Source organism: Stegostoma tigrinum, chromosome 7 (assembly GCF_030684315.1).
Source record: "Stegostoma tigrinum isolate sSteTig4 chromosome 7, sSteTig4.hap1, whole genome shotgun sequence".
NCBI lineage: Eukaryota > Metazoa > Chordata > Chondrichthyes > Orectolobiformes > Stegostomatidae > Stegostoma > Stegostoma tigrinum.
The window spans coordinates 18,253,696-18,279,065 of NC_081360.1; the positions used below are offsets into that span (position 1 = coordinate 18,253,696).

Here is a 25,370-nt window from a genome sequence, read left to right on the forward strand (position 1 = left end):
AAGGATCTTTGGTGAATTTCTTCAGTCTGTCTTGTTGATAGCACACATTGCTGCTGCTGAACACCGGTGGTGGGAGTAGTGAATGTTTATGGATATACTGCCAGTCAAGCAGGCTGCTTTGCCCTGGGTGGTGTCATGCTTCATGAGTGTTGTTGGGGCTGCACCATCCAGGCAAGTGGGGAGTATTCCATCACACTCCTGACTTGCACCTTGTAGACAGTAGACAGGCTTTGGAGAGTCCGGAGGTGAGTCACTAGCTGCAGTATTCCCAGCCTTTCCTGCTGTTGTAGTACACTCCCCTCAACCACTCACCTGCTCTATGCTGCCACTCGTTCCTCTGGTGCTCTCATCCATCCATGATTTTAGCCCCCTCAAGCAGTGACTTTATGCACTTACTTTCTCTACGACCTAGTCCCGTTTGCCAGAATTTGGCCCATATCTCTCTGAACTCTTCCTATTCACACCCATCCAGATGCCTTTTATAATGATGTAATTTTACCAGTTTCTGCCATTTCCTCTGGCAGCTTATTCCATACACACAACACTCTCTCCGTGAAAAAGTTACCGCTTATGTCCCTTGTAAATCTTTCCCCTTTTACCTATGCTTTGGACTCTCCCACCCTCAGTAAAAGACCTTGAATGTTCTCACTATCAGTGCGCCTCATGATTTTATAAACCTCTTAGGATGTTTGGTCAGCATAGAGTTGGGTTGAGGGGTCTGTTTCTGTGCTGTGTGACTCTGTGATCCTATTGTTGCTTCTTAAAGTGCTTTGCGTCACATAAACTCTTTGTGGAATACGACAAGCCCAGTTGCAAAAGAGCAGGGGTGTGGCTTCACAAATAATTCTTTGAATTTCTTCTGAGGGCTCCTGCGCTATGAGAGTCCTGGAGGATTTTTCACTGAAGGATAAGCTCGAAAAATCAGAGGAAGGTAAGTGGGTGACTTACTGAGTGGGTGTAAGTAAGTGGGTGTCTGGACTGAGTCACAGATTGGAAGATTTAATTCAAAATTTCAGCATGGATCCATGTCAACTATTTCTTTCACTCTGGCTAAGTGTCCTAGGAAGTTTTATAAAATGCATCATTTTTTTTCCATTAAATTACCATTTAATGGTAATTTTATCTTGCGATTGATTTTTACAAAACTTAGTTTAGACTGTGTGTTTACTCAGTCATTTTTCTTGGTCTTACAATACATCAGCAAGCATGCAATAAGGGCTGTCTCTTAGCAATGCCAACTTAAAATTAGATCTGCATTCTTAAAAATCCGTCTCCGATGGAAACCAACAGCATGTTTTCAGCATTTCACTTAATTTTTGCAGATAGTCTGAAGCCAAGTCTAAGTGTGGGACTGTTTCTGTGACAGCTATAATGTACAAAAAAAAGTATACCTCAATTTTCTACGAAGCTTTCCCATCGCAGGGAATTCAACATCTCTGAGGCAGCCACCTTGTTCTGTAGAGGTTGAATAATAGAATAGTTACAGCACCGAATGAGACCATTCTGTCCTTTGCACACATACTAGAACTCTGTTAGAGCAACTCAGTCAGCAAGTCCCATTCACCACTCTTCCCCATGGCCCTGAAAATGCTACTGACTTCAGGTAATTACCCAATTGCCATTTGAAACGCACACCTGAATATATTGTCACCCCCTTCCCAGGCAATGTGTTTCAAATCCAATCCAATTTCCATGTGAAACATTACCCATCACGTCGTCTTTGATTCTTTGCTATTCACTTGAGTCAGTTTTATCTGGTTCTCGTGCTTTCCCCCATTGCAAACTGTTTCTTCCTTGTGTGTACATAACCTTTCATTGATTAGTTTAATCAAGCTATCTGTGAATAAAAATAGGCCCAGCTCCCAAAACAATTATTAGTGTGTGTGTGTGTGTGTGTGTGTGTGTGTGTGTGTGTGTGTGTGTAAGATTGTGAGATGACTCAATACTAGATTATTCGTCTAGACCTACTCAATTGCTAGGCCAGTCTTGAGATGTAGTGATGTAGCAATAATTTCACTATTCTGCTTGTCCAGGGTGAAGGTTCAAATCTGACTGTTGTGGCTGTTGATGTTTAAATTTGATTTTCAATTAACTCATAGAGTCATAGATTCATACAGTACAGAAACAAGCCCTTCGGTCCAAAGGGCCCACTCTGACCTAGTCCCATTTGCCTGCATTTGGCCCATATCTTTCTAAACCCTTCCTATCCATATACCCATCTAGATGTCTATTAAATGTTGTAATTGTACCAGCCTCCTCCACTTCCTCTGGCAGCTCATTCCATTCATGTACCACCCTCTCAGTGAAGAAGTTGTCTCTCGGGTCCCTTTAAATTTTTCCCCTCTCACCTTAAATCTATGCCCTCTAGTTTGGTCTCCCCAACTTGAGGGGAAAAAAGACCTTGGCTACTCTCCTTATCTATACTCCTAATGATTTTATTAACCACTATAAAGTCGCCTTTCAGCCTCTGATGCTCCAGGGTAAAAAGCCCCAGCCTATTCGACCTCTTCCTATAGCTCAAACCCTTGAGTCCTGGCAACATCTTTGTAAATCTTCTCTGCGCCCTCTCAGGTTTAACAACATCCTTCTTACAGGAGGACGACCAGAAATCCATGCAGTATTCTAAATGTGGCCTCACCAACGCCCTGTACAGCTGAACCATGACATCCCAACTCCTGTACTCATTGTTCTGAGCAATGAAGGCAAGCATGCCAAATGCCGCCGCCTTCACCCTGTCTACCTGTGACTCCGCTTTCAAGGAACTGTGCACCTGCCCCCTCAAGTTTCTTTGTTCAGCAACGCTTCCCCAGGCCCTATCAGCAACCATGTGAGCCTTGCCCAGCTTGCTTTAAACTGGGCAACACTTCAAATTTGTCTAAATTAAACTCCATCTGCTTCTCCTCGACCCAACTCAGTTAATAAATAAAGAAGGTTTGTAAACTTGTAAGCTTGTCATGGTCACAGTGATGTTAACAACTGTTATTGATTGTCATAAAATCCCATCCTGCTCACTTTAGAGAAGGAAATTATCCATCCTTAGCCAATGTGCACTACATGTGACTCCAGATCCATTGCCATGTGATTAATTGTTCACCTCCCTCTGAAATGTCTTTACAGTCACTCTATTCCAAAAACATTGGAGATGGACAACAAATGCTCACCCTGGTATTACTAGTGGTATCGCTTTCCAAAGAAAGAATCAGAAAAGTAATGTAATTGCTATACTACTGGACTCTGGCAATAAATCTAAAGTTAGAAATTGCAAAGTTGTCATCAGGATGACACTTCCAAAGTACTGCTTTAGTATGAATTGATTAGTGATGTCCTCAATCGCTCTTTGTCAAAGTACCATGTTCTGTCTGACACTTTATTCCTCTGAGAAATGGGGCACAGGATCAGGACATTTAGCCCCTCAAGCGTGTTCTGCCACTCAATAAGATCTCAGCTGACCTGTGACTAGCACAGTTCACAATTAACGTTCATGATTACACTTCAGAATCAACAACACAACTCCTGAATTTGTAAAGCCACAAACGGGAAATGTAGTCATAGAGAGGACTGCGAACTAATAACTAAAGACCGCAGAATGGTCAAGTAAATGGCAAATCTAGTTCAACGTTGATATATGAGACTACATTTTGAGTGGATGAATATGAAGATTATGGACCTCAGTGGGGGTCGGGGTGGTGATAGACAAACAAAGGGATTGCTGAGTACAAGTACACCCATCAAGAGACGTTTCACCAGAGGTAGCAAGGTCATTTAGAATCTCTACAGTGTGGAAGCAGGCCACTTGGCCCATTAGGTCCACACCAACTGTCCAAAGAGCATCTCACACAGACCCCATCCCTGTAACTTTGCACTTCCCATGACTAATCCACTAGCCTGCACATTTCTGGAAACTGTGGGCAATTTACCATGGCCAATCCACCTAACGTTGGACTGTGGGAGGAAGCAGGAGCACCCGGAGGAAATCCACGCAGACACAAGGACAACATGCAAACTCCACACAGACAGTTGCCTGGGGGCAGAATTGAACCCGGGTCCCTGGCGCTGTGAGGCAGCAGTGCAAACCACTGTGCTGCCCCCAACAAACCAAAAGCAACCCAAGCACTAGGGTTTACGTCAAGGGGATAGAGTTGTAAAGTGGTTAGGTCATGCTCAACCTATCCTGAACTTTGATTTAGACTAGGCTTGTGCACTGTGAGCAGTTCTGGTAACTATGTTGTAAGGATAGAGACACCCTGAAGGCTGATCTAGTCGAGGTTCTTTAAAATTATTAGAATGCTTTAATAGACCAGACATAGAGATTACATACTTATTCTTCCATGAGATGTTGGCATTGCTGACAGGATCCCAACAATCTCTACCTGCCTCCTTCATTCTGGAATCGGGATCAAACTTGCCCATATGCACTCAACCCGTGACTTGAGCTCTATTTCACCGAGCTAACAAGTCCAGCCAAGGACTAAGGGTTAAGAAATCTATTAATCGAGATAACATGAGATGGGATAAGCAGTTTTGTATGTCATGTTAAACATTAATTATCCATTGGTTACAAATTCTGTAAATGATCATGTTTTATGGGATTTTCTGTAGACAGTGTTTAATTGCTGAAGGGGAGACCATATTCCTGAGGCTGGTGCTGAATTCTCTGCGGTGGTTCCAAGTGGCTCTGAGCAGGATGGCAGTGATCTCTTGGCTGGCTTGTCTCTTGGCTTGTTTGCAGTGTCTGTGGACCCCAGCTGATGGTGGGAAGCTGTTGGTTATTCCTGTTGATGGGAGCCACTGGCTAAGTATACAACTCATAGTAGAGGAGATCCATGGCAGAGGACATCAGGTAGTTATTGTGAAACCCGAAAATAGCTTGCTGATCAAGACTCCGCTTCACTACACCACCATATCCTTCCCCATTTCCTACAGCAAAGCTGAGGTGGATGAGTTATATGAAAGCCTTATACAGATGGCTTTTTATGATGGGACATTTTACCAAAAGCTGAGCCAAACCCTGCAACATGTAAGTAAAGTCAGGCAGTACTTCCTTGGCATCTGTAAAGATCTCTTGTTTAATACCAGGCTTCTAGAGGATCTGGCCAAAGAGCATTTTGACGCTTTGCTGACTGACCCCTTTGTACCCTGTGGTGCCATTGTTGCGGAATATCTCTCCCTGCCCACGGTCAACCTGCTGCGAGGACTCCCTTGCGGCTTGGACAATTCAGCCACACAGTGCCCCAGGCCGCTCTCCTACGTGCCGAGAATTTTCACCGGGAACACCGACCAAATGACTTTCCTCCAAAGGACTCTGAACGTGCTAGCCAATTTTGGCGAGTCGCTGCTGTGCTGGTACATCTACTCCCCTTTCGAGGAGCTGGCCCAGAGGTTCCTGCAGAGAGACGTGACCGTGGTCCAACTACTGAGTAAGGCCTCCATCTGGCTGATGCGTTATGACTTCACCATTGAGTACCCAAAGCCCCTGATGCCAAATATGGTGCTAGTGGGCGGCATCAACTGCCAGGAGAGGAAACCTTTATCACAGGTAAGAGCACTATTGGTGTGGGTGAGTGGCAATGTTTACCTCAGCAGGGAGGGGCAGCTCAGAAAAAAAAACTTGTACAATAACATTATTCAATCAATTTACCCATTGCAGTGAACATCATTCTAAGCAAAGGTTTACAAATCTGCAATTGACTTGGCATTGGGGATACAATTACTCTGTAGCTGACCACAATGTGCCTTTTGCAGTGATTAAGAGGACAGTGGCATTGTGATTATGCTATATAACTGATAACCTGGAAATATGGGTTCAACTTTTATTCTGGCAGCTGGTGAATTTTAATTAGATGAATTAAATAAATCTGGAATCTAGCATCAGTTATGGTAGCTATGAAAATGTCGGCTTGTCAAGAAACTTACTTGGTACATTAATTGAGGGCACAGTTTTAATGTGAGACAGGAAAGATTTATAAGGAGCCTGAGGGTCAACTTTTTTCTCACAGCAGGGCGGTGTGTGCCAGAGGGGGCTGGTGTACATTTAAAAGGCATCTGGATGGATCCATGAATAGAAAGAGTTTAGAGGGGTATAGGCCAAATGCTGGCATAAAGGACTAGATGAGTTTAGGATATCTGGTTGGCATGGACGAGTTAAACTGAAGGGTCTGCTTCCATGCGGTATAACTCTGTAACAATGGTGTGGGTGAGGGGAAATCTTTACACAAAGGGGCAATGAAGAAGGACATATTTAATGTGCCAGTGCTATTTCAATGGAATTTTTTGGCATTTGTGTGTATTTTACAAGACTTTGACTCACTATTTATTGTCCTGTAGCTTTTCTTTCCACCTAAAAGTTGCAAAAGGATCTCCACTGTCTTGGTTCCGATTTTACTCGGTGGGACTTTGTTCAGCCTCTGCACGTTGGCTAAACACTTGAACCAATACTGGGTTGTGTTTTAGTTTTTGTTATATTTAAATTGATTGGAAGTCACCGGGCTTCTCTTTTCAAATGGGTTCTTGTGTGGACCATGACCAGGCCAGCATTTATTGCTCAATTCTTGACGCTGTCTCGATAAGAAATTGATGATTAACCCCCTGAGCTGCTGCAGTTTTTGGAAGTGAGTTCCAGCAATTTGATCCAGTCCCAGGACTAGATGTGTGTTGTTTGTCAGGGAACATTGCAGGTGGGTATTGTACCCATCACTGCTTCACTCGTCCTTCTTATTGGTAGCATTCACAGGTTTGGAAAGTGCTTTGGAGGGGACCTTGATGAATTGATATAGTGCACCTTGTGGATGGGACATATTGCTGCTACTGACTGTTGGTGTTGGAAGGAGTAAATGTGGTGGGTGCCTGCCAGGTGGGCTGCTTTCTTCTGGATGATATCAAGTTTAAAACAGAGTGTCATAGAGTCAAACAGCATGGAAACAGACCCTTCATCCAACCAGCCCATGCCTAACAGACATCCCAAACTAAACTAGTCCCACCTGCTTGCTCCTGGCCCATATCCCTGAAAACTTTTCCTATTGATGTACATATCCAAATGTCTTGTAAACATTGTAACTGTGCGCACCTCCACTGATTTCTTGGGAAGTTCATTCTCCATGCAAGCCACCCACTGTGTAATAATTTAACCCTCACGTTTTTTTTTTAAATCTCTCTCCTCTCACCTTAAAAATGTGTCTTGAAATCCCTCTTACCAGGGAAAAGACAATTACTATTAAATCTAAGAGGTAGTAGGAACTGCTGACGCTGGAGTCTGAGATAAGGTGTGGAGCCGGATGAACACAGCAGGCCAGGCAGCATCAGCGGAGCAGGAATGCTGACGTTTCAGGTCTGGACTCTTCAGATCTGAAACTTCAGCTTTCCTGCTCCTCTGATGCTGCCTGACCTGCTGTGGTCATCCCTCCACACCTTGTTATCTACCATTAACTCTATCTATACTCTTTCAATAACGTCAGTCCTCAACCTCTTGCACTTCAGCATATCCAGCCTTTCTTTATAATTCAAACCTTCCAAACCTGGCAACTCCTGGTTAGTCTCTTCTGAACCCTTTTTAGCTTGATAATAATCTTCCTGTAACAGCGCGACTAGAACTGGACACAGTATTCCAGAAGAGACCTCACCAATGTCCTGTACCACCTCAACATGACGTCCCAACTCCTATTCTCGAAGGTCTGAGCAATGAAGGCAAGCATGCCAAATGCCTTTTTAACCACCCAGTCTACATGTGATGCAAACTTCAAAGAATTGTGTACCTGCACCCTTAGGTCCCTGTGTCTACAACACCACCCAAGGCCCTACAATTAATTGTATAAGCCATGCTGAAGTTTTCCTTCATGCTCTTTTCCCCATAGCCTGAAAAATGTGCCCTCTCCAGTACTTATCCCATTCCGTTTTGAAAATTATTATTAAATCTGCAGGGGCCATTTCCTCAGAAGGTGAAAGAGTGGATACACTAAGGCTATCTGTACAACCATCAAGAAATGATTTGTTCTGGATGCAGGATCTATTTTTGAGAGGAATTTTAGAAATCTTTACAACCACACTAAACTGTCTTTTGAAATCATTGCACCACCCTTTAACTGAGTTCCTAGTTCTTTCTATTCCAATGTAAATGGTCGTTAGCTTTTTTATTTTTCTCCAAACGTTTTAATAAGCAATCAAAAGCATCCATAGGAAATGTTGCCAAGTTTTCTTTTGTAATGCCTGTGATTGTAGAGACTCCAGGGCCATTCTGAGGGTTGACAATCCTGTCCCACATGTAATCATCAGGACTGGGGACCCAGGGCACCCCCACTCTCATTTTTCAGCATTGCAATGAATGAGTTCATTTGCTGACCGACCAATTCCTCCAGAGACCAATAACCTGAAAGCAAAGGAATACCTGTCCCACTCCAATGAAAGGAATCAACACACAGAGTCAGTGAGTCATATAGCACAGAAACAACTTGCCCAACTTGTCTGTGATGACCAGGCTGCCTAAACTGACTATTCCCATTTGCAGCTTTTGGCTCATATCTCTTTAAACCTTTCCTATCCATGTACCTGTCCAAATATCTTTTAAATGTTGTAATTGTTCTCGCCTCTATCACCATCTCCAGGAGTTCCTTCCATACATGCACTGCCCTCTGTGTGAAAAAATCCCCCCTCAGGTCCCTTTTAAATCTTTCCCCTCGCTTTAAACCTACACCCTCTAGTTTTGGATTCTCCCACCCTGGGAAAAAGACCCTGGCTATTCACCCTATCCAGGTCCCTCATGATTTTATAAACCTCGAGAAGGTCACCAACACTGCAGGGAAACAAGTCCCAGCCTAATGTAGAATTTCATTTTTAATTTATTTATTTCATTTTTACTTATTATTGTACTGTTTGGCAAACCCAGTCAATATTGATAGGTAAGTGACATTTCACTTTGAAAAGATAGATTTCAGCTCAAGCAATAAAGATGCAGCTCCCAAAATTACAATCATTTGCATTCTCCCATCACAAAGGTCTCAATCTGTGCAAGATCAGTCTTTCCAAATCTGCCTCCCGTACATGGAATCTCTCACGCTCGCATTCACTCTCGCTCTTGCTCTCTCTCTCTCTGTCTCAGTCTCTCTCTGTCTCAGTCATAGGATGAGGTTGAGGATGGAGAGATTTTGAAACTGGTAAGGTCCACATTGAGACCATTAGGTTGTAGGCTCCCAAGGCAGAATATGAGGTGATGTTCCTCAGGTTTGTTAGTGGTATCATTGTGACACTGGAGGAGGCCCAGTATGGACATGTCACCCAGGGATTGGGAGTTAAAATGGTTTGTGACTGGAAGGTGTTGTTGTTTCTCATGAACGGAGCACAGGTGGTCTACAAAACAGCCTTCAAGTTGGTCTCATTGATGTAGAGGAGGCCACATCGGGAGCAGCAGATGCAGTAGACTACATTAGTGGATGTGCAGGTTTTTTTGTTTTGGTTCCTTAGACGGAGATGAGGGAGGAGGTGGAGAGGAGGTGTAGCACTTCCTGCGGTTTCAGGGAATGGTGCTGTGGGGCTAGTGGGGAGTGTGGAGCAGACAAGGGAGTTGTGCACAGAGCAGTCCCTACAGAAGATAGATAAGGGTAGGGAGGGTCCTTGACCTGACGCAACCTGGCCATCTCCTCTCCCACCTATCTGCTCCTCCTACCTCACAGACCAATCCCCACCACTGCCTACCTGCACTCACCTATCACCATCCCACCTACCTTCCCCAGCCCCACCCTTCCTCTCTCTATTTATTTCTGAGCTCCCTTCCCTCTCCACCATTTCTGAAGAAGGGTCCCAACCTGAAACGTCAACTTTCCTGCTCTGATGCTGCCTGGCCTGCTGTGCTCCTCCAGCTCCACACTGTGTTATCTCATTAAATAGCTCTGTGAATTTGAGAGGATTGATTAGCATCACTCCAATTTTGTGAGAGCCCATTGGTATGTTCAGGACAACCTGACCATTTGTGCCAAGCTACATCCATTTTAATGTTCTGGATGATGGCCTGAGATGGGCAGGAAATTTCTGCATCTGGTGATAAATTCAGCAACACAACTATTTTCAGGTATAATGTCTGTGTTACATGAATCTACAACACAACATATAAGCATGGCTAATGTCAGTAACCAATCCCATAAATTATGGTTTAAACACGAACCACTTTGATATCACCCTGAATCAATGATAAATAATTGATGTAACCACCCTAATTATCACAAAGCTGACATTTCAGTTGCTTATTTTTAAATTAAGCTGAGAACAGACTATAGTCAAAGCTGTGTTTGGTTGGCAAATTTATCAATTGGAATCCACTCCTCGTGTAAAATAAGTTGCTGTGATTGTTTGAAATTTAGCTTTCTTGTGTTTGTCCTGATGGGTTTGGCAGGAGAAGCTTCATTAACAGTGAACACATACTTCTCAGCAAGATTCAAGCACTGTTCAATCAAATAAAATGCTTATTTGTTGTTTCTCTGCAGGATTTAGAAGAGTTTATGAACAGTTCTGGAGAACATGGAGTTGTGATCTTCTCCTTGGGGTCAATGATGGCAGACATGCCAATCAGAACAGCCAATCAGATTGCTGCAGCATTGGGTCAAATTCCTCAGAAGGTGATTCTGGACAGAGGCAGAGATTAACGCTTGACAACAGGTTCTTTCTTGCAATTCCTCATGCCCGTAGGCAGGTCTGACACACTTCCATCATGTGAAAGACAAGGAGAGGAGGCACTGACCTAATGGTATTATTGCTGGATTATTAATCCAGAGACCCAGGCAATGTTCTGAGGATAATAAAATGTGAGGCTGGATGAACACAGCAGGCCAAGCAGCATCTCAGGAGCACAAAAGCTGACGTTTCGTGCTCCTGAGATGCTGCTTGGCCTGCTGTGTTCATCCAGCCTCACATTTTATTATCTTGGAATTCTCCAGCATCTGCAGTTCCCATTATCTCCAATGTTCTGAGGATCTGGGTTTGAATCCCACCATGGCAGATGGTAGAATTTGAATTCAATAAAAATCTCTGGAATTAAGGGCCTAATGATGACCAAGAATCTACTGTCGATTGTCAGAAAAACACCCATCTGTTCACTAATGTTCTTGAGGGAAGGAAACTGCCAACTTTACCTAATCTGGCCCATATGTGACTCCAGGCCCACAGTGATGTGTTTGATTGTTAACTCTCCTCTGGGCAATTAAGGACAGGCAATAGACATTCTAGCCAGGGATGCCCTCATCCTGTGAATGAATTTAAAAAAGAGGCAGCTCCTGGGCTTGCCCCAGCTAAATGGGAATCTAATCTGGTGTTAGCATTCATCTGATCCAACCAGTTCCTCAAGAAGCCAATAGCTGTGGCAATGTGCAGTGTAGCATATATGTTGCAGCCTAGAGCTCAGTTCCTTTCCGTGATCACACTTCACCAGCAACCTCTCCCACTCCTACAAACTGCCACATTTGGCAGTGTTATGACTGCACCCTTCATGGTCATCAAGCCCTCGAATGGAACACAAACTTGCAGCTCCTGGATCAAACAGAGATGTTGGCCACCACTGTGCCTCTCGACCTATAATGACACATTAATGCTGCTCGTTGCGGTTTAGTCATGCTTAACGCCACCAGCCATTGCCTTCACATATTAAAATTCAACTTCCTGATATTTTGTAAATGATGAATGCCAATCTTTGGGACAGATCTGAAAGAAATCACAGAACTTAGAGAAGGGAACAAACACCAAAAGGAGGAGAGGCCATTGGAATAGTGGACCAAGCCAAAACACAAACAAACCATTCACCCCATCAGGTCATGGTGGCTCTTTGAAGAAGTGATTGAATTATTCTCACTCATTTATCACTGCCCTGTTTGACTGTGCTGAGCTCTTATCAAAACCCCACTGCTGACTTCTTGCAAGGTAATAAAGACTACTGTGTATGTATTAATGTGCTTTAGGCTTTTCCCTCTTTTCCAATTCCTTGTGCACTGTGGCAGCCCATCCTCAGGGATCGATAACACTGTGATACAACGTAAATCAGGACTGCAGTAATTTGCAGTCAGCTCAATGCAAATCCAGATGTGACTTTGAGCTCCTTTCCCTTGGTCTGTCACTGGCCGCCAGGGCTTGTATTATTCTGTACCTGTTTTACAAAGATGCTTTCAGCCAGGCGTCGGCGATATCCATGATTCGTTTGGGCTAGATTTTACTCGTACCTATAGCTTTGGGTCAGGCTTTGTAACAATAAGTAGTAAAACACTTCGACAATAGAATCCTTATCCTGTCAGCTCCCTGGACAGAAATGCTGTTTATGGGTGGAATGTAACATGCACACAGACACATACACACCTTCGTTTCCCACCAAGATTGTGTGCTCCAGTGCCTGAGGTGGGACCTGAACCCACAAACTATTTGGCTTAAAAAGAGAGACTTGCATTTGTCTAACATTAGGCACCTCAAAGAATCTTACAGCCCACAAAATACTTTAGACATGGTGTCACTGTTAAAATGTAGGAAGCATACAGTCCTCATGCAACTGCCCCAATAAAAAGCAAATTGGTAATGTCTAGCTAATATGTTTGTTTGTGATATTGATTGAGGGGTAAATGATGGCTAGGACCCTAGGGATGTCTCCCGTGCTGTTCTTTAAAATAGTGCCAAGGGATCTTTCACACCGAACTGGGTGGACCTTGGGTTTCAAGTACTGTTTGAAAAACAACATAGTCCAACAGTGCAGCACTCACTCCCTCAGGTCATCACAAAAGTTCCAGCTTTGGTTTTTCCTTCTTTGCTCAATTTCTCAAGTAGGACCCAAACTGAGAATCAAACTAAAAGCAGAAAGTGCTCCAGAAACTCACGGTTCTGATCTGGCAGCCTCCGGAGAGAGCGAATGTTTTCCAGTGCAGTCTGACTCTTCCCTTTGGAGTAGATACTGCCAGACCAGTCTGAGTTCCTCCTGCACTTTGGACACAGGAAATCTGAAATGAAAACAAAGTAAACTTCTTTCTTCTGACCCTGGAGTCTTCTGTCTTTAAAGGCAAGCCTGTTACGTTTTGGATGTAATTACCGGAATATTCCATCCATGGTTGATCTCAGCTCATTTCTGAAATTTGCACTGTCTTGTGATAGGTGCTGTGGAGGCACGCTGGAGAAACCCCTTCAAAACTGGGATCAAATACTAAACTGGTGAAGTGGCTACCACAGAATGATCTGCTGGGTAAGTGAGTGACTAGTATGTGAGGTGTGACTCTCCCATTAGTGAAGTCATAGATCAGGTAGGAATTGCATGGAATCAGAGAGCTGAGTTCACTTCACAGTCAGAGTGCATGTCTTTCAACGTAGCTGGTGATGACCAACTGAAGTATGCAGCAATGGTGTCAAACCAGAGTAGGGCCTTGTCTTCTCTTCATTGGGGAGGGCCATGCATTCAGCGCGTTTTGTGGGTGAATTTCATTGATTTCAATGGTGAAATTTACAAAGGAAATTTAGATGGGGGAGAAATTGTTTGTCCTTTCTGATCTTTGTGATTCTAAAATACATTTTCTTTTTATTAGTGGCGTGGTGGAGAGAGGAGGGAGGGATGGCGATGGGAGGGAGGCTTTCTCCAAAGGTTGCCACCATTCCCAGATTATGTCAGAGAATGATAGTACAGTTACAGTCCAGATGGAGGTCATTTGGCCCATCCCTTTGGTGCCAGCCCTCTGCAAGTGCAACTTGCCTAGTGCCACATTCCTGCTCTTTCTCCTTCCGATCTGCTAGTTTTGTTTACCCTCTCTTCTGAGCCTCCTGCAGTAAGGAGGACACTTGCTGTCAACTGCAAGCTGTGGCTGTATCTATACAGGGGGCTGCAGTGCTGCAGCTACAACACTCTTCTGGCTGACCAGGGGACACTCCCACTCTTACCACCCGCCATCCGTGATCAGCTGGTAAACCGTTCCAACTGCAACCTGGTTGGCAACATTACACAGTCTTCAGGTGTTAGAAGGGGTCTGGAACTCCAAGCACCTGGTGGCACGGTGGCTAGAACTGCTGCTTCCCAGCACCAGGGACCTGGGTTTGATTCCAGCCTTAGATGACTGTGCAATTTCCACACTAGCATTCTCCCTGCACCTGTGTGGGTTTCCTCCGGTCTCCCACTGTTCAGAGTTGGGTGGATTGGCCATGCTAAATTGCCCATAGCGTCCAGGAATGTGCAGGCTAGGTGGGTTAGCCACGGTGAATATATTAGGTGTGGGTCTGGGTGGGATACTCTTCAGAGGATCAATGTAACACTTGATGGACAGAATGGCCTCAATTCACACAGTAGAGATTCTATGAAGAGTCAAAGATCCTTTCCAGTGGTCCACAACACTGCCCATTTCTTCAGATATTATCCATTTCCACTGTCCAAGTGCCAGCCAATCGTCTGATAGCTAGCTTCATTTGGCTGGTTGATGTACTCTCTCTGACATGGTGCCTGAACAAAGGCACAAGGGAAGAGTTTGTTAGCTAGAAGGCACTGTAAAGTGTTTATTTCTGCACCATTTTGCACCCCTGCTTGTTTCTCTAAAGACCTAAAGTCAGGCTATCTACAGTGACAACTAAATAAAAACCAAAAGAACTGTGAATGCTGTAAATCAGGACCAAAAACAAAGTTGCTGGAAAAGCTCAGCAGGCCTGGCAGCAGCTGTGAAGGAGAAAAAAGAGTTAACGTTTCAGGTCCGGTGAGCCCTCCTCAGAACTCTCGGACTCGAAACATTAACGCTGTTTTCTCCTCCGCCGATGCTGCCAGGCCTGCTGAGCTTTTCCAGCAACTTTGTTTCTGTGTCTCCAGTGACAGCTGTAACCTCTTTCTCTACATGACCATCATGGAGGAGGAGCAGCACAGAATGGCCAACCCTATCCCACTTCCTGTTCCTTTACTTGCTACATATTCTATGAATCATCCGCAGTCATTATCACCATCTCATAGCGCCCCCATTGGGGTGAGTGCACACTGACACGTGGGTAGATAAAATGACAAGAACAGAGGTAGAATCATACTATCTTTTGCTGCACTATCCAATCTGCACAGCCAACTCCTTTCATCCCTTGCTGGTGCCCCCTGTTGTCCAGATGGTGCACTGGCAATGTCACCCTGCCAAATATGGCAACCTTCATTGGCGCTCTCCATAAGAGGCCAGCTGGAATGTACATGAAGCCTGGCAACCAGATGGTTTGAGGTTCTAGCTCGCAATTGTTCGATCACTGAGTCACCGCACTTTTCTCCCGACCCTATGTACAGTGAGGATGAGAATTACCATTGATGTTTCCCAATTCTGTGCATGTGAATGGCACCAGATTCACCAGACTGAATATAGTGACCCCTGGCAGCTAGCTGAACCTGGGTGGCATGGTGGCTCAGTGGCTAGCACTGCTGCCTCACAGCGCTAGGGATCTAGGTTCAATTCCAGCCTTGGCTGACTGTCTGTGTGGAGTTTGCACATTCTCCCCGTGTCTGCATGGGTTTCCTCCGGGTGCTCCGGTTTCCTCCCACAGTCCAAAGATGTGCAAGTTAGGTAGATTGGCCATGCTAAATTGCCTGTTGTGTTCAGGGAGGTAGAGGGTGTATATTAGGTGGATCATAGGGGACTGGGTGGGATAGCCTCAGGTTTGGTGTGGACTTGTTGGGCCAAAGGGCCTGTTTCCACACTATAGGGATTCTATGATTTTATGAACCTGGTTGGCCAAAATGAGTTTGAAACAAAATGCTGTGATTGCACAAATGTTGGCTTTGTTATGGAAGGGACCCTTTCTCCACGTGCATACTCACTACACATTATAGAATTAATACTTTTTCCCTTTTATTCTATGGCAAGCACATCCTAAAACGCGAGCTTTTCTGACCCATGGAGGGTCGCATGGAGTCTATGAGGCTATCTGCAGTGCTGTTCCAATGGTATTATTGCCCTTGTTTGCGGACCAGATAGAAAATGCAGAACGTATGAAGCATCGAGGAGTTGGTGAAGTCATGAGTTTGAAAGCTCTCTCCTCTCAGGGTCTAATCGAAGCCTTGAACACAGTCATCAATGATACCAGGTGAGTGAAGTTCACACCACTATGGACGAAACAAAACGTTTGAGGGTCCTGTAATGCAGTTGTAGAGTATCTGCCCCTGAGCCAGGAAGCCTGGGTTCAAGTCCCACCTGCTCCAGATGTGTGTAATGACATCTCTGAACAGGTTGATTAGTAAAGTTCTGAGGTTTTCCAAGTCTTTGTCTTTTTTGGATTTTAAATGGACAGGGGAGATGTTTATAGAAAGTGCAAGTGGAGAAAGGAAAAGATCTATTACACATTAAATTTTCGAATAAACAATGAAATTTGAACGCATTGATGCTTGTACAAGTTCACCACTGATTTAAAAACTGAAAGAACTGAAGATGCTGTAAATCAGGAACAAAAACGGAAGTTGCTGGCAAAGCTCGGCAGGTCTGGCAGCATCTGTGGGGAGAAAAAAAGCATTAGCTCTGATTTTTTTTTCTTCACAGATGCTGCCAGACCTGCTGAGCTCTTCCAGCAACTTCTGTTTTTATCACCATAGATTTGTGGTTTCTGTCTGAAGCAAATTCTGAGATGTGTTTGTGCCCAGTGTGTATCAGATCAATGTTAACAACCAATCGTGCAGAAGAGCCAGATACGAACATATCCAGTACAAGCTATGCATCACTCGCACTATCCCGTATTCCCCATATCTCTTATCAGCGAGTAGGAGAGGGATGCTGCAGGATAATGATCAATACAAGCCTCAAGACGGCTCACCACCCACCTCAGGTGGCAATTTGCCCAGAGGTGGGTTTAGAAGGGATCAGCTGCCTGTGCCATGAAAGGGTTAGGGGCAATTTGTGGCCTAGCAAGCTCATGGAAGGTGGCTTCCTTTCGGAAACCCTCTGAGCCATCAGAGTCCTGAGACCTGCAAACGTGCTACCTACTCATTACTTCCTGTTCCTCCAACTCTGTAGAAGTTCCCAACCTGCTGAGTACTTACAGCAATTTTCTTTTCATGAGAAGGCTGACACAGCCTGTATCTGTTGCCAGTCTCTCATTTGCCTTGAACCGAGTGGCTTGCTAAGCCTATTTCCTGGACAGTTAAGAGCCAATCACATTGCTGTGGGCCTGGAGTCACTTGTAGGCCAGACCACGTAAGGATGCCAGTTTTTCACGCGGAAAGGACATTTAGTTTAATGAGATGGGTTTATATAACAATTATCGCGAACACCCTTTCAGTGGGCTTCACTTCCGATTTTTAAAAAATTGATTAAATCTAAATTGCCATAGTGGGACCTGAAACCATAACAGCTACAGTGCACTCTAGGTTTCTGTGTTCCTTGTCCAGTGACATGACCACTACACTGCATTCCTTTTATGAATACCATGACTTTTTGTGTCTCAGATACAAGGAAGTCATCACCAAGATGTCTTCTCTCTACAAGGATCGCCCAATGCAGCCCCTGGAGATCTCTGCCTACTGGGTGGAGTTTGTGATGAGGCACAGAGGAGCCGAGCATTTAAGAGCTGCCGCTCACGACTACAACTGGATCCAATACCATTGCCTGGATGTCATTGGAACTCTTGCCGCTGTGGTCTTTCTGTTCTTCTGCTTGGTGTTCAAGTGCTGTTTGTTCTGTCTACGCAGGGCAAAAGGTCGAGCAAAGAGGAAGTGTGACTAATGTGCCTTTTTTCTGAAAACAAAGTGAGCCTTCCTCAGAGTAAGTCTGCTAGTCCAATGGATATATTGTAACTGGTGTGTGTGTGTGTGTGTGTGTGTGTGTGTGTGTGTGTGTGGTGGGGGTGGGGCAATGCAGATGAGCCCCACCATTGCTCTGTGCCGACTGAATCCACCAGCGTTCAGCCATTCTGTGTCCCATAGGACCACGGGGTCTCCTGGAAGTCAGCACACTGCTCACCTCCTGGCTGCAGTTGATATGAAATTAAGCAGCTCAACATTTCTGTTTCGGAAGAAAGGATGAATGAATTGGTATCCTCCACTTCATTCAAAATCAGCTTGATACAAATGATTGTATTGCCTTGATTAAATGACAACTTTTGTAAGCAACCTTTTCTCTTTTGATAAGATTTCCTCAGGCAAATTGTACGCTCCCAACTTTTAGAAAAGGTAATTAATTTAGGTCCTAACAACACACTAAAATTATATCGACATCCCTTGGATTGCAGCAGTTCAGCTCACCACCACCTTCAAGGACAATTCAACAATAAATTCTGGTCCAGCTCCGCATCCCCACATTCTGTAAACAAGTGGAAGTCCTGCACATGACAAACGATAAATACTTATTTACCTTGACAGGCTGATTGAAAAACCTCATCCGCATTTTGGCAGATTCTGTTGGCTTCGGTCAGCCTGGCCAAGTCACCTCAGTGACAGCCCAAAGTTTGTCTGTCACAAGTCATGGTCCCTTTGTTAATATGCCAGTTAGGATCCTCTGTGATGTGCATAACTCATTTGGCAGCACACTCTCCTCTGTACCATGGCTTCACCCTTTGGCATCCCTGTGGAACCATTCTGGTAAAGTCTCCTCTGCACCCTCACAAGGACCTGTCTTGTATTATTGCACAGATCCCAGGGTCCCTTTAAGACAGCTAGATGATCAATCTTGCTCTCTCCAGATCAGTTAGTTAAGTAGGCAGACAACTGTATGTATGATTTAATAGTGTTAGTAAGCATAGAATCCAGAATACCAGTAAGTCTGAGGCATCATGTTAGTGTCATTAGCCATATGGACATTTTAACAATAACTAAGTGACTCAGTAACAACCTGAGTCTCTGTGGCATAGGTTACGTGGGCTAACATACAGCTAACCACATCACATGTACAGCAAGTGGGCACTAGAAGCTGATGATGGCTCGGGTACTAAAAGCTAGTTGCAGCAAATTGATATTGAGGGCTGAAAGGGTGATAGCGGTTGTTGCAATTATGAAAAATAATTTTCTTAACTGTCACGTATAGTCTGACTGAGCTCAGGAGATTAACATGGTGGAGGGGATGAAACGTTTAGCCATAATTGTGCTGCCATGATTGTGGTGTAGGCTTGATGGACCTTTCCGTCGATATTTTGTATGGCTGTACACATCACACTGCCTGATGATAACATCACATTGCTGCCCCTTCCTGGCAGGAAGTACCCAGAGCAGAATTATGCCAAGGCCAGAAAGAAATGTTCAGCAGACTGATTTCCTGGGATGCCAGGGTCATCCTATGAAGAGTAGTCAGCATAGTAGCTCACTGTGCCAGGCACCTGGGTTTAATTCCAGCCTCAGGCAACTGTCAGTGTGAAGTTTGTCTATTCTACCTGGGTTTCCTCCCACAGTCCGAAGATGTGCGGGTTAGCTGGATTGGCCATTCTAAGTTGCTCATCAGGTCCAAGGATGTGCAGACTGGGTGGTTGAGCCATGGGAAATGTGGGGTTATGGGATAGGATAAGGGGGTAGGTGTGAGTGGGATGCTTTTCGGAGGGTTGGGTGGATTCCATGAACCAAAAAGCCTACTCCCACACTGTAGAGGTTCGGTGATTTACATTAGAGTCTGAAGGCTCTGGTCCTGCTTTTTGCTAACATTTAGCAGAATGAAAGGAGATCAAATTGAAACAGGGATTGACACCATGGGTGTTGCAAGGAAGTTTCCTCTCATGTGAGGGTAGCCTATAAGTAGGGGACACTCTCAGCATAAGAGGAAGGCCATTTAGTACTCAGATGGGAAGAAGTTTTTCAGTCACAGGCTGGTGACTCTTTGAAATTCCCCTGTCTCAGAGGGTTATGAGCAGGCATTGAGTGTATTCGAGACAGAGGCCAATAGATTTCAAAATATTCAAGACACCAAAGGACATGAGTATTACTGCAGCAAAATGACCATGAACTTTTTGAATGGTTGAGCAGGCTCCAGGGCTGAATGGCCTATTCCTCCTTTTTCCTATGTTGCTAAACCCCACCTGTCTCTGATTCATGTTAAATCACACAACATAGAAGGATGCCCTAGGGTTTGACATGCTATCTAAATAATCCTTCTCCCCCTGCTTTGATCCTATAGATCTGTAAATGGTTTCCTTTCAAATATTTGTCCAAATCCCTTTTATTGGGACTGTTTGCACTGCCCTTACAGGCAGCACACTGCAGAACATGACGACTTAATGTGTAAAAACAAAATTCCTCACCTGCCTCCTGAATCATTTTGCTGATTATCTGAAATCTCTGTCTACTGGTTACCAACTCTGCCTGAAAACTGGCAGTACCCATTTAGTATATCAAAACTTTTCAGAATTCTGTGCATTTAAACCTTCCCTTAATTTAATCATTCCACTAGTCCACTATTCCACTAGAATCGAGTTATTAAACATTCAGGATACAAAAGTTAACAAATCTTATTGAATAAATGCAATTTTATCCAGTAATCAATCATCATTTATTTCGATCCAACCACTAGGCGCAGTGACATTTGTGCGTTCTCCCTGTATCTGCTTGGGTTTCTTCCAGGTGCTCTGGTTTCCTCCCACTGTCCGAAGATGTGCTGGTTGGGTGGATTGGCCATGCTAAATTGCTCATAGCGTTCAGGGGTGTGCGGGTTAGGTGGATTAGCTGCAGGAAATTACAGGGATGGAGTGATTCTAGTTGGAAAGCTCTTCAGCAGGCCAGTGTGGACTCAGTGGCCCGAATGGCTGGCCTCCACACTTCTGGGATTCCATGTTCTCATGTCATACTTTTAGTTTTTATTTATTTTATTTCGAGCCTGGTTGAAATCTTAGCTACTTGGTGCCACCTTTTGGTAATTTAAAGGGAAAACCTGTCAGATGCAGTTGTACATTTAATTATTACATTAGGCAGTCATGGTGTCAAATTTAGTGCATGCTAAAGATCTGTAGATCCTTGAATGTTATCATTTATCATTTTCCATTGTGCTCCTGGGGGTGTGAAAAAACTCTGAAGCCCCTTGATCCAAGCATTTAGTTTTCATCCCATGTTTGAAATGCAGCCTATTCCTTCTTGAAATGTAACATGGAGATACTCAGCAGGTCAGGCAGCATCAGTTGAGAGAAGGAAACAGTGTTAACTTTTCAGGTGGGTCACCCATCATCTGAGTCACAAGATGTTCAGAGGTGAATAGCTTCTTAACAAAACCAAAAGAGTGGGGAGCAACAGGAAGTTTACAAGCGATTTGTGAAAGGGTGAAACACTGGACAAGAGCGAGCAGCATAATGGTGCAATGCAAGCAGCAAGTGATGAAGGGAAGTAGGAGAAAAGAGAAGGGCAAAACCAGTTGGATAGGACAGCAGAGCTTCTTCAATGTGATATTAATTCTATTTCACGTCAGCGAAATCCTTTGTCACACCTAAACAGAACACTAGCATCTAGACTGGGTACAGTCAGTGGGGTGGAATCTTCATGGGGATCCACAAGATTCATTGATATCATTTTTGTTCAGGTTACAAAGTGATTTGCCGAAATCGGCAAGTGTCTATTTATCATGGTGACTTTATGGATACATTGTCAGATGCTGATCGCTCAATGATGTTTCACTCAAACATTGCACAATATATGGAACAAGGCAAAATGCTATGACCTTTGTAATGTAGATGAAAGCAGAATTTGTATTGTCTTCCAAGAGTTTCATTCATGTCTCCTTTTTTACAACATAGCCCTGGCTGGAACGGAAGGATAATCAACAATAGTTAAACAATTGCTACTGGACTGGCTTTTCATCCCCAGAGTTTATTTTTAGCACAAATTTCACCACCTGCGAAGGTGGGATTCAAAACTGTATCCCTGATCATGAACCCAGGGTTCTTGATTGCTGTCCAGTGACATTACCACTGCTTCTGTTACACAAAGGCAATTTTTGTGTTTGGCCATGAGTGAAGGAGGATATATGGACTTCATTCAAAATGGAACAAGTATTTGAATCAGGAACACCTTTCACAGTTTTACCTACCCGAATAACCAGAGCTGAAGCCATTGTATGACATTTCATCCCATGAAGGAAGACTAATCTGGGGACTTTCCATTCTTCTTGTTGCATCACAACGTGAACACAGTAGAGGTCTTGAATGAATGACCTGAAAAGCTGGCAAAAGCACAATCAGTGATAACATCAACAGCAAATCAAATGCTTGAAAAAATGAAATTTGCAGGGCCACAGAGATAAGGCTGTGCCTTTAGTTTGTGCTCCCTAAGCTCTGAAGTTCCCTCTGCCTTCCCTACCTCTTGCTTCTCCTTTGACATTTTCTAGAATATGTGGATTGGGCGTGCTAAATTGCCCACAGTGTCCAGGGATGTATAGACTAGGTGGATTAGATTAGATTCCTTACAGTGTGGAAACAGGACCTTCGGCCCAACAAGTCCACACCGCCCCTTGGAGCATCCCACCCAGACCCATCCCCCTATAACCCACACACCCCTGAACACTATGGGCAATTTAGCATGGCCAATCCACCTAGCCTGCACATCTTTGGACTGTGGGAGGAAACCAGAGCATCTGGAGGAAACCCATGCAGACACGGGAAGAATGTGCAAACTCCACACAAACAGTCACCCGAGGCTGGAATTGAACCCGGGTCCCTGGTGCTGTGAGGCTGCAGTGCTAACCATTGAGCCACCAAGCCGTCCCAAATTAGCCATGGGAGATGCAGGGTTACAGGGATCTGGCATGGGATTGGGTCTGGGTGGGATTCTCTTCGCAGAATCGATAAAGACTCAATGGGCAAATAGCCCGCTTCCACACTGTGAGATTCTATTTTATAATTCAGTACCCTTTATCAGTGGGAGAGAAGGTAAACAGGAGGCATGGAGAGCTGAGGGGACTGGAGAGCAAGAAGGGTGGAAGAAAATCCAAAGGAGAGATAGATTTGGAAATAGGGATGTGTGAAAGCAGCAGTGAGGGGCATGAGGGCACGGAGAATGGGTGAAGGAGTGGGAGATGGGAGGGATGGACAGAGCTGAGTGTAAACAGGATAGAGAAGGACAATGGGGTATTTTGATAGCTCTTTCAAAGAGCCGGCATAGGTGCAATTGGTCAAATAGCCTCCTCCTGTGTTACATGATTCTGTATATTGGATGTATGGAGATATGAAGTACACAGGACTAGGCATTCGGAATATCCTGACCCGATGATACTGTGTTCATTACACGGTAGAAAATGTATTGCTGAAACAGACTGTCAGAGCTGGTGAGCAGCATCACGCCTATATTAAAGCTTTCCATGTAACTACTTCTCTCTCACCTTTAAGCAGAAATTGACTTGATTTAGACATGAAGAAACACTTGCTCCAGTTTACTACAATATGTCGACACTAGCTCCATGGCTCTTCTGTGCAAATAATTTTGTAGGGTTCCTTTTTACAAAAGGACGTTTATTTGTATTATCCTGTACAGAAGTGAAACATTCTGTAAAAACACAAGTCTCTCTTCCTTCTTCCAGCAGAAATGAAGGACGCCCATCCCAACCCTGCCAACACCCACCCCCAAGATAGGAGAGCAAGATAATAAAGCAGCATACATTGGCCAAGTAGCAAACACAATAGTTTCAAAACAGTTAACATAGTTTCCCCTAAAAACAGGTTTAAATAAAAGAGATAGAAGTGAAAACCAGTTATTGCATTGAACACTTTGCAAGTAACAGCCTGGAGCTTTACCTATTCTTCACCAAGATGATAAAATGTCAAGTCCATAGTGCACACTTCCTGCAATAATCTGATGGTGAAAATTTTAAAAAAGTACAAATAGAAAAAATACACATTTTCTCATCGGGATCCACTCCAGAAATATGAGCTTTGAAGCTTTATTTTCTGCTATGTTCCAATTTACAACAAACGCAGACGAACAAATTTCTTTCATCTAAAACAGAAGGGACATTTGCGTAAACTTACTGATGACCATCCTAATTAACATCTGAAACAAGTTATTTGTCTGTATATTTTAAAACTTTTTTATTCCAACTATTGCCTATAAAATCATAGAATCACAGAACAGTTACAGCACAGCAGGAGGGCTTCAGCCCTAAGAAGTGCTGGCCTAATGCAAGAATTTGTTCCACTTTGGGCTTGAGGGGTCAGACCTTTTATGTTTATCACCCCCATCCACCATATTCAAAGAGCTGTTCACATTGATTCCCTTCGGTTGCTCTTCAAACAGTGGGACAAAAAAATATTTTCTTCGAAGAAATTTAACAATAAGTAAGTGATTTTGAACAGTTTTTCTTCTCAATCATAAGAATGCTTTGGTCAAGAGCAGGCAGCAGGTTAAGAATTGTACAAACTCCTTCATTTTCTCAAAACTGACAGCACATTTTGGGGAAATCCTGACACATTTGCCCCCACCAAGCTTCCACTTTAAACTCCTCCAGGGTGTCATATTAATTAAGTGCTCCTGTACTTTGCGGGTAATTGGTTTGCAATCTCAAAGTAAATAAAAAGGTGATGACATCTGAGTTTTCAACAACTGTCAGACACACTTGCTTCAACAATTAACCTGATATTTGTAGGTGAACTCCAACCCCCTCCCCGCCGCATCTTATCATTACCCTCTCCGACCATCCCAGATTGAAGCACACCTCTCCCTCATTACAGCCAGGCAAGCCTTCCTCCCTACCCTGTTACCACAGCAAACACTTTTGGATAGCCCTGGAATTGAGAGATAATTGTCAGGACATTGCAATGGACAACAGAAGAAAGACCATGGGTGTGCTAATTTTAAAACATTTTATTCTCTAAAATAATATGCTTTTGAGCAAAAAAAAATCATTGGATGTGGAGGCTGTTTAATTGTCAGCTAAGTATTGTCCAACTGGAAAATGAAGTGTCTATCCACTTCCCAAGGGCAAAACAATGGTGGAGTTACCAATAGCTGAAGTGGTGATTGGGGGCTGGAGAACATGTAATGAAGCCTCCAGGAAGCTGGCCAACCAGAATTAGTACTCGAGACCATGTTGGTGTGCTTCTTTCCCAGACAATTACAACCCAAAGTGTATTTCATTGTCCCTCTGATCCAATCTGCTTCATTCTTCCCTTCCATCCACCATTTACACCCCTCCTATCTACTTGGAATTGACACTGTGTTCTACCATCAATCTAGCTTGGCGCTTTCTGCTTTCCCCACCCTATCCCAGAATTTCCTGTAAAAAGAAATGTGGGCATATTACACTGGCAGTCAGATGAGGACAATGCACTGGTGCCAGTTTACATTGTGTATACTATAGTGATGCCCAGCATAAGGAATCTTTATATTCCTTTGTTGTCTAACATTGTTAAAAACCTTAGGTGAGATTTGGAATGAGCTTAACTGCAAAAAAAGCCTTCATTCACAAGACAGGAGAGTGATCAAACACCTTGTGAAACCTTGGAGCCTCCAACAAAAGATTATCAGAGCCACATGTCCACTG

General features: G+C 44.0%; 1 protein-coding gene across 2 annotated transcripts in view; it reads left to right on the plus strand.

The window, feature by feature from the left end:
- Nucleotides 1–807: 807 nt before the first annotated feature.
- The window catches only part of LOC125454139 (UDP-glucuronosyltransferase 1A1-like), a 45,767-nt gene continuing 21,204 nt past the window's right edge, over nucleotides 808–25,370 (plus strand). Inside the window, exons 1-7 of one of the 2 annotated variants that reach the window (XM_048534591.2) lie at nucleotides 808–931; nucleotides 4,600–5,536; nucleotides 10,467–10,598; nucleotides 13,102–13,189; nucleotides 15,810–16,029; nucleotides 17,381–17,696; nucleotides 21,634–23,201. In XM_048534591.2, the coding sequence (XP_048390548.1) occupies nucleotides 4,685–5,536; nucleotides 10,467–10,598; nucleotides 13,102–13,189; nucleotides 15,810–16,029; nucleotides 17,381–17,657 (1,569 nt within the window). In that variant the 5' untranslated portion in view covers nucleotides 808–931; nucleotides 4,600–4,684 and the 3' untranslated portion in view covers nucleotides 17,658–17,696; nucleotides 21,634–23,201. Of the gene's footprint in view, nucleotides 932–4,599; nucleotides 5,537–10,466; nucleotides 10,599–13,101; nucleotides 13,190–15,809; nucleotides 16,030–17,380; nucleotides 17,697–21,633; nucleotides 23,202–25,370 lie in introns of those variants that run through there. The other variant, XM_048534592.2, reaches the window with a different exon arrangement.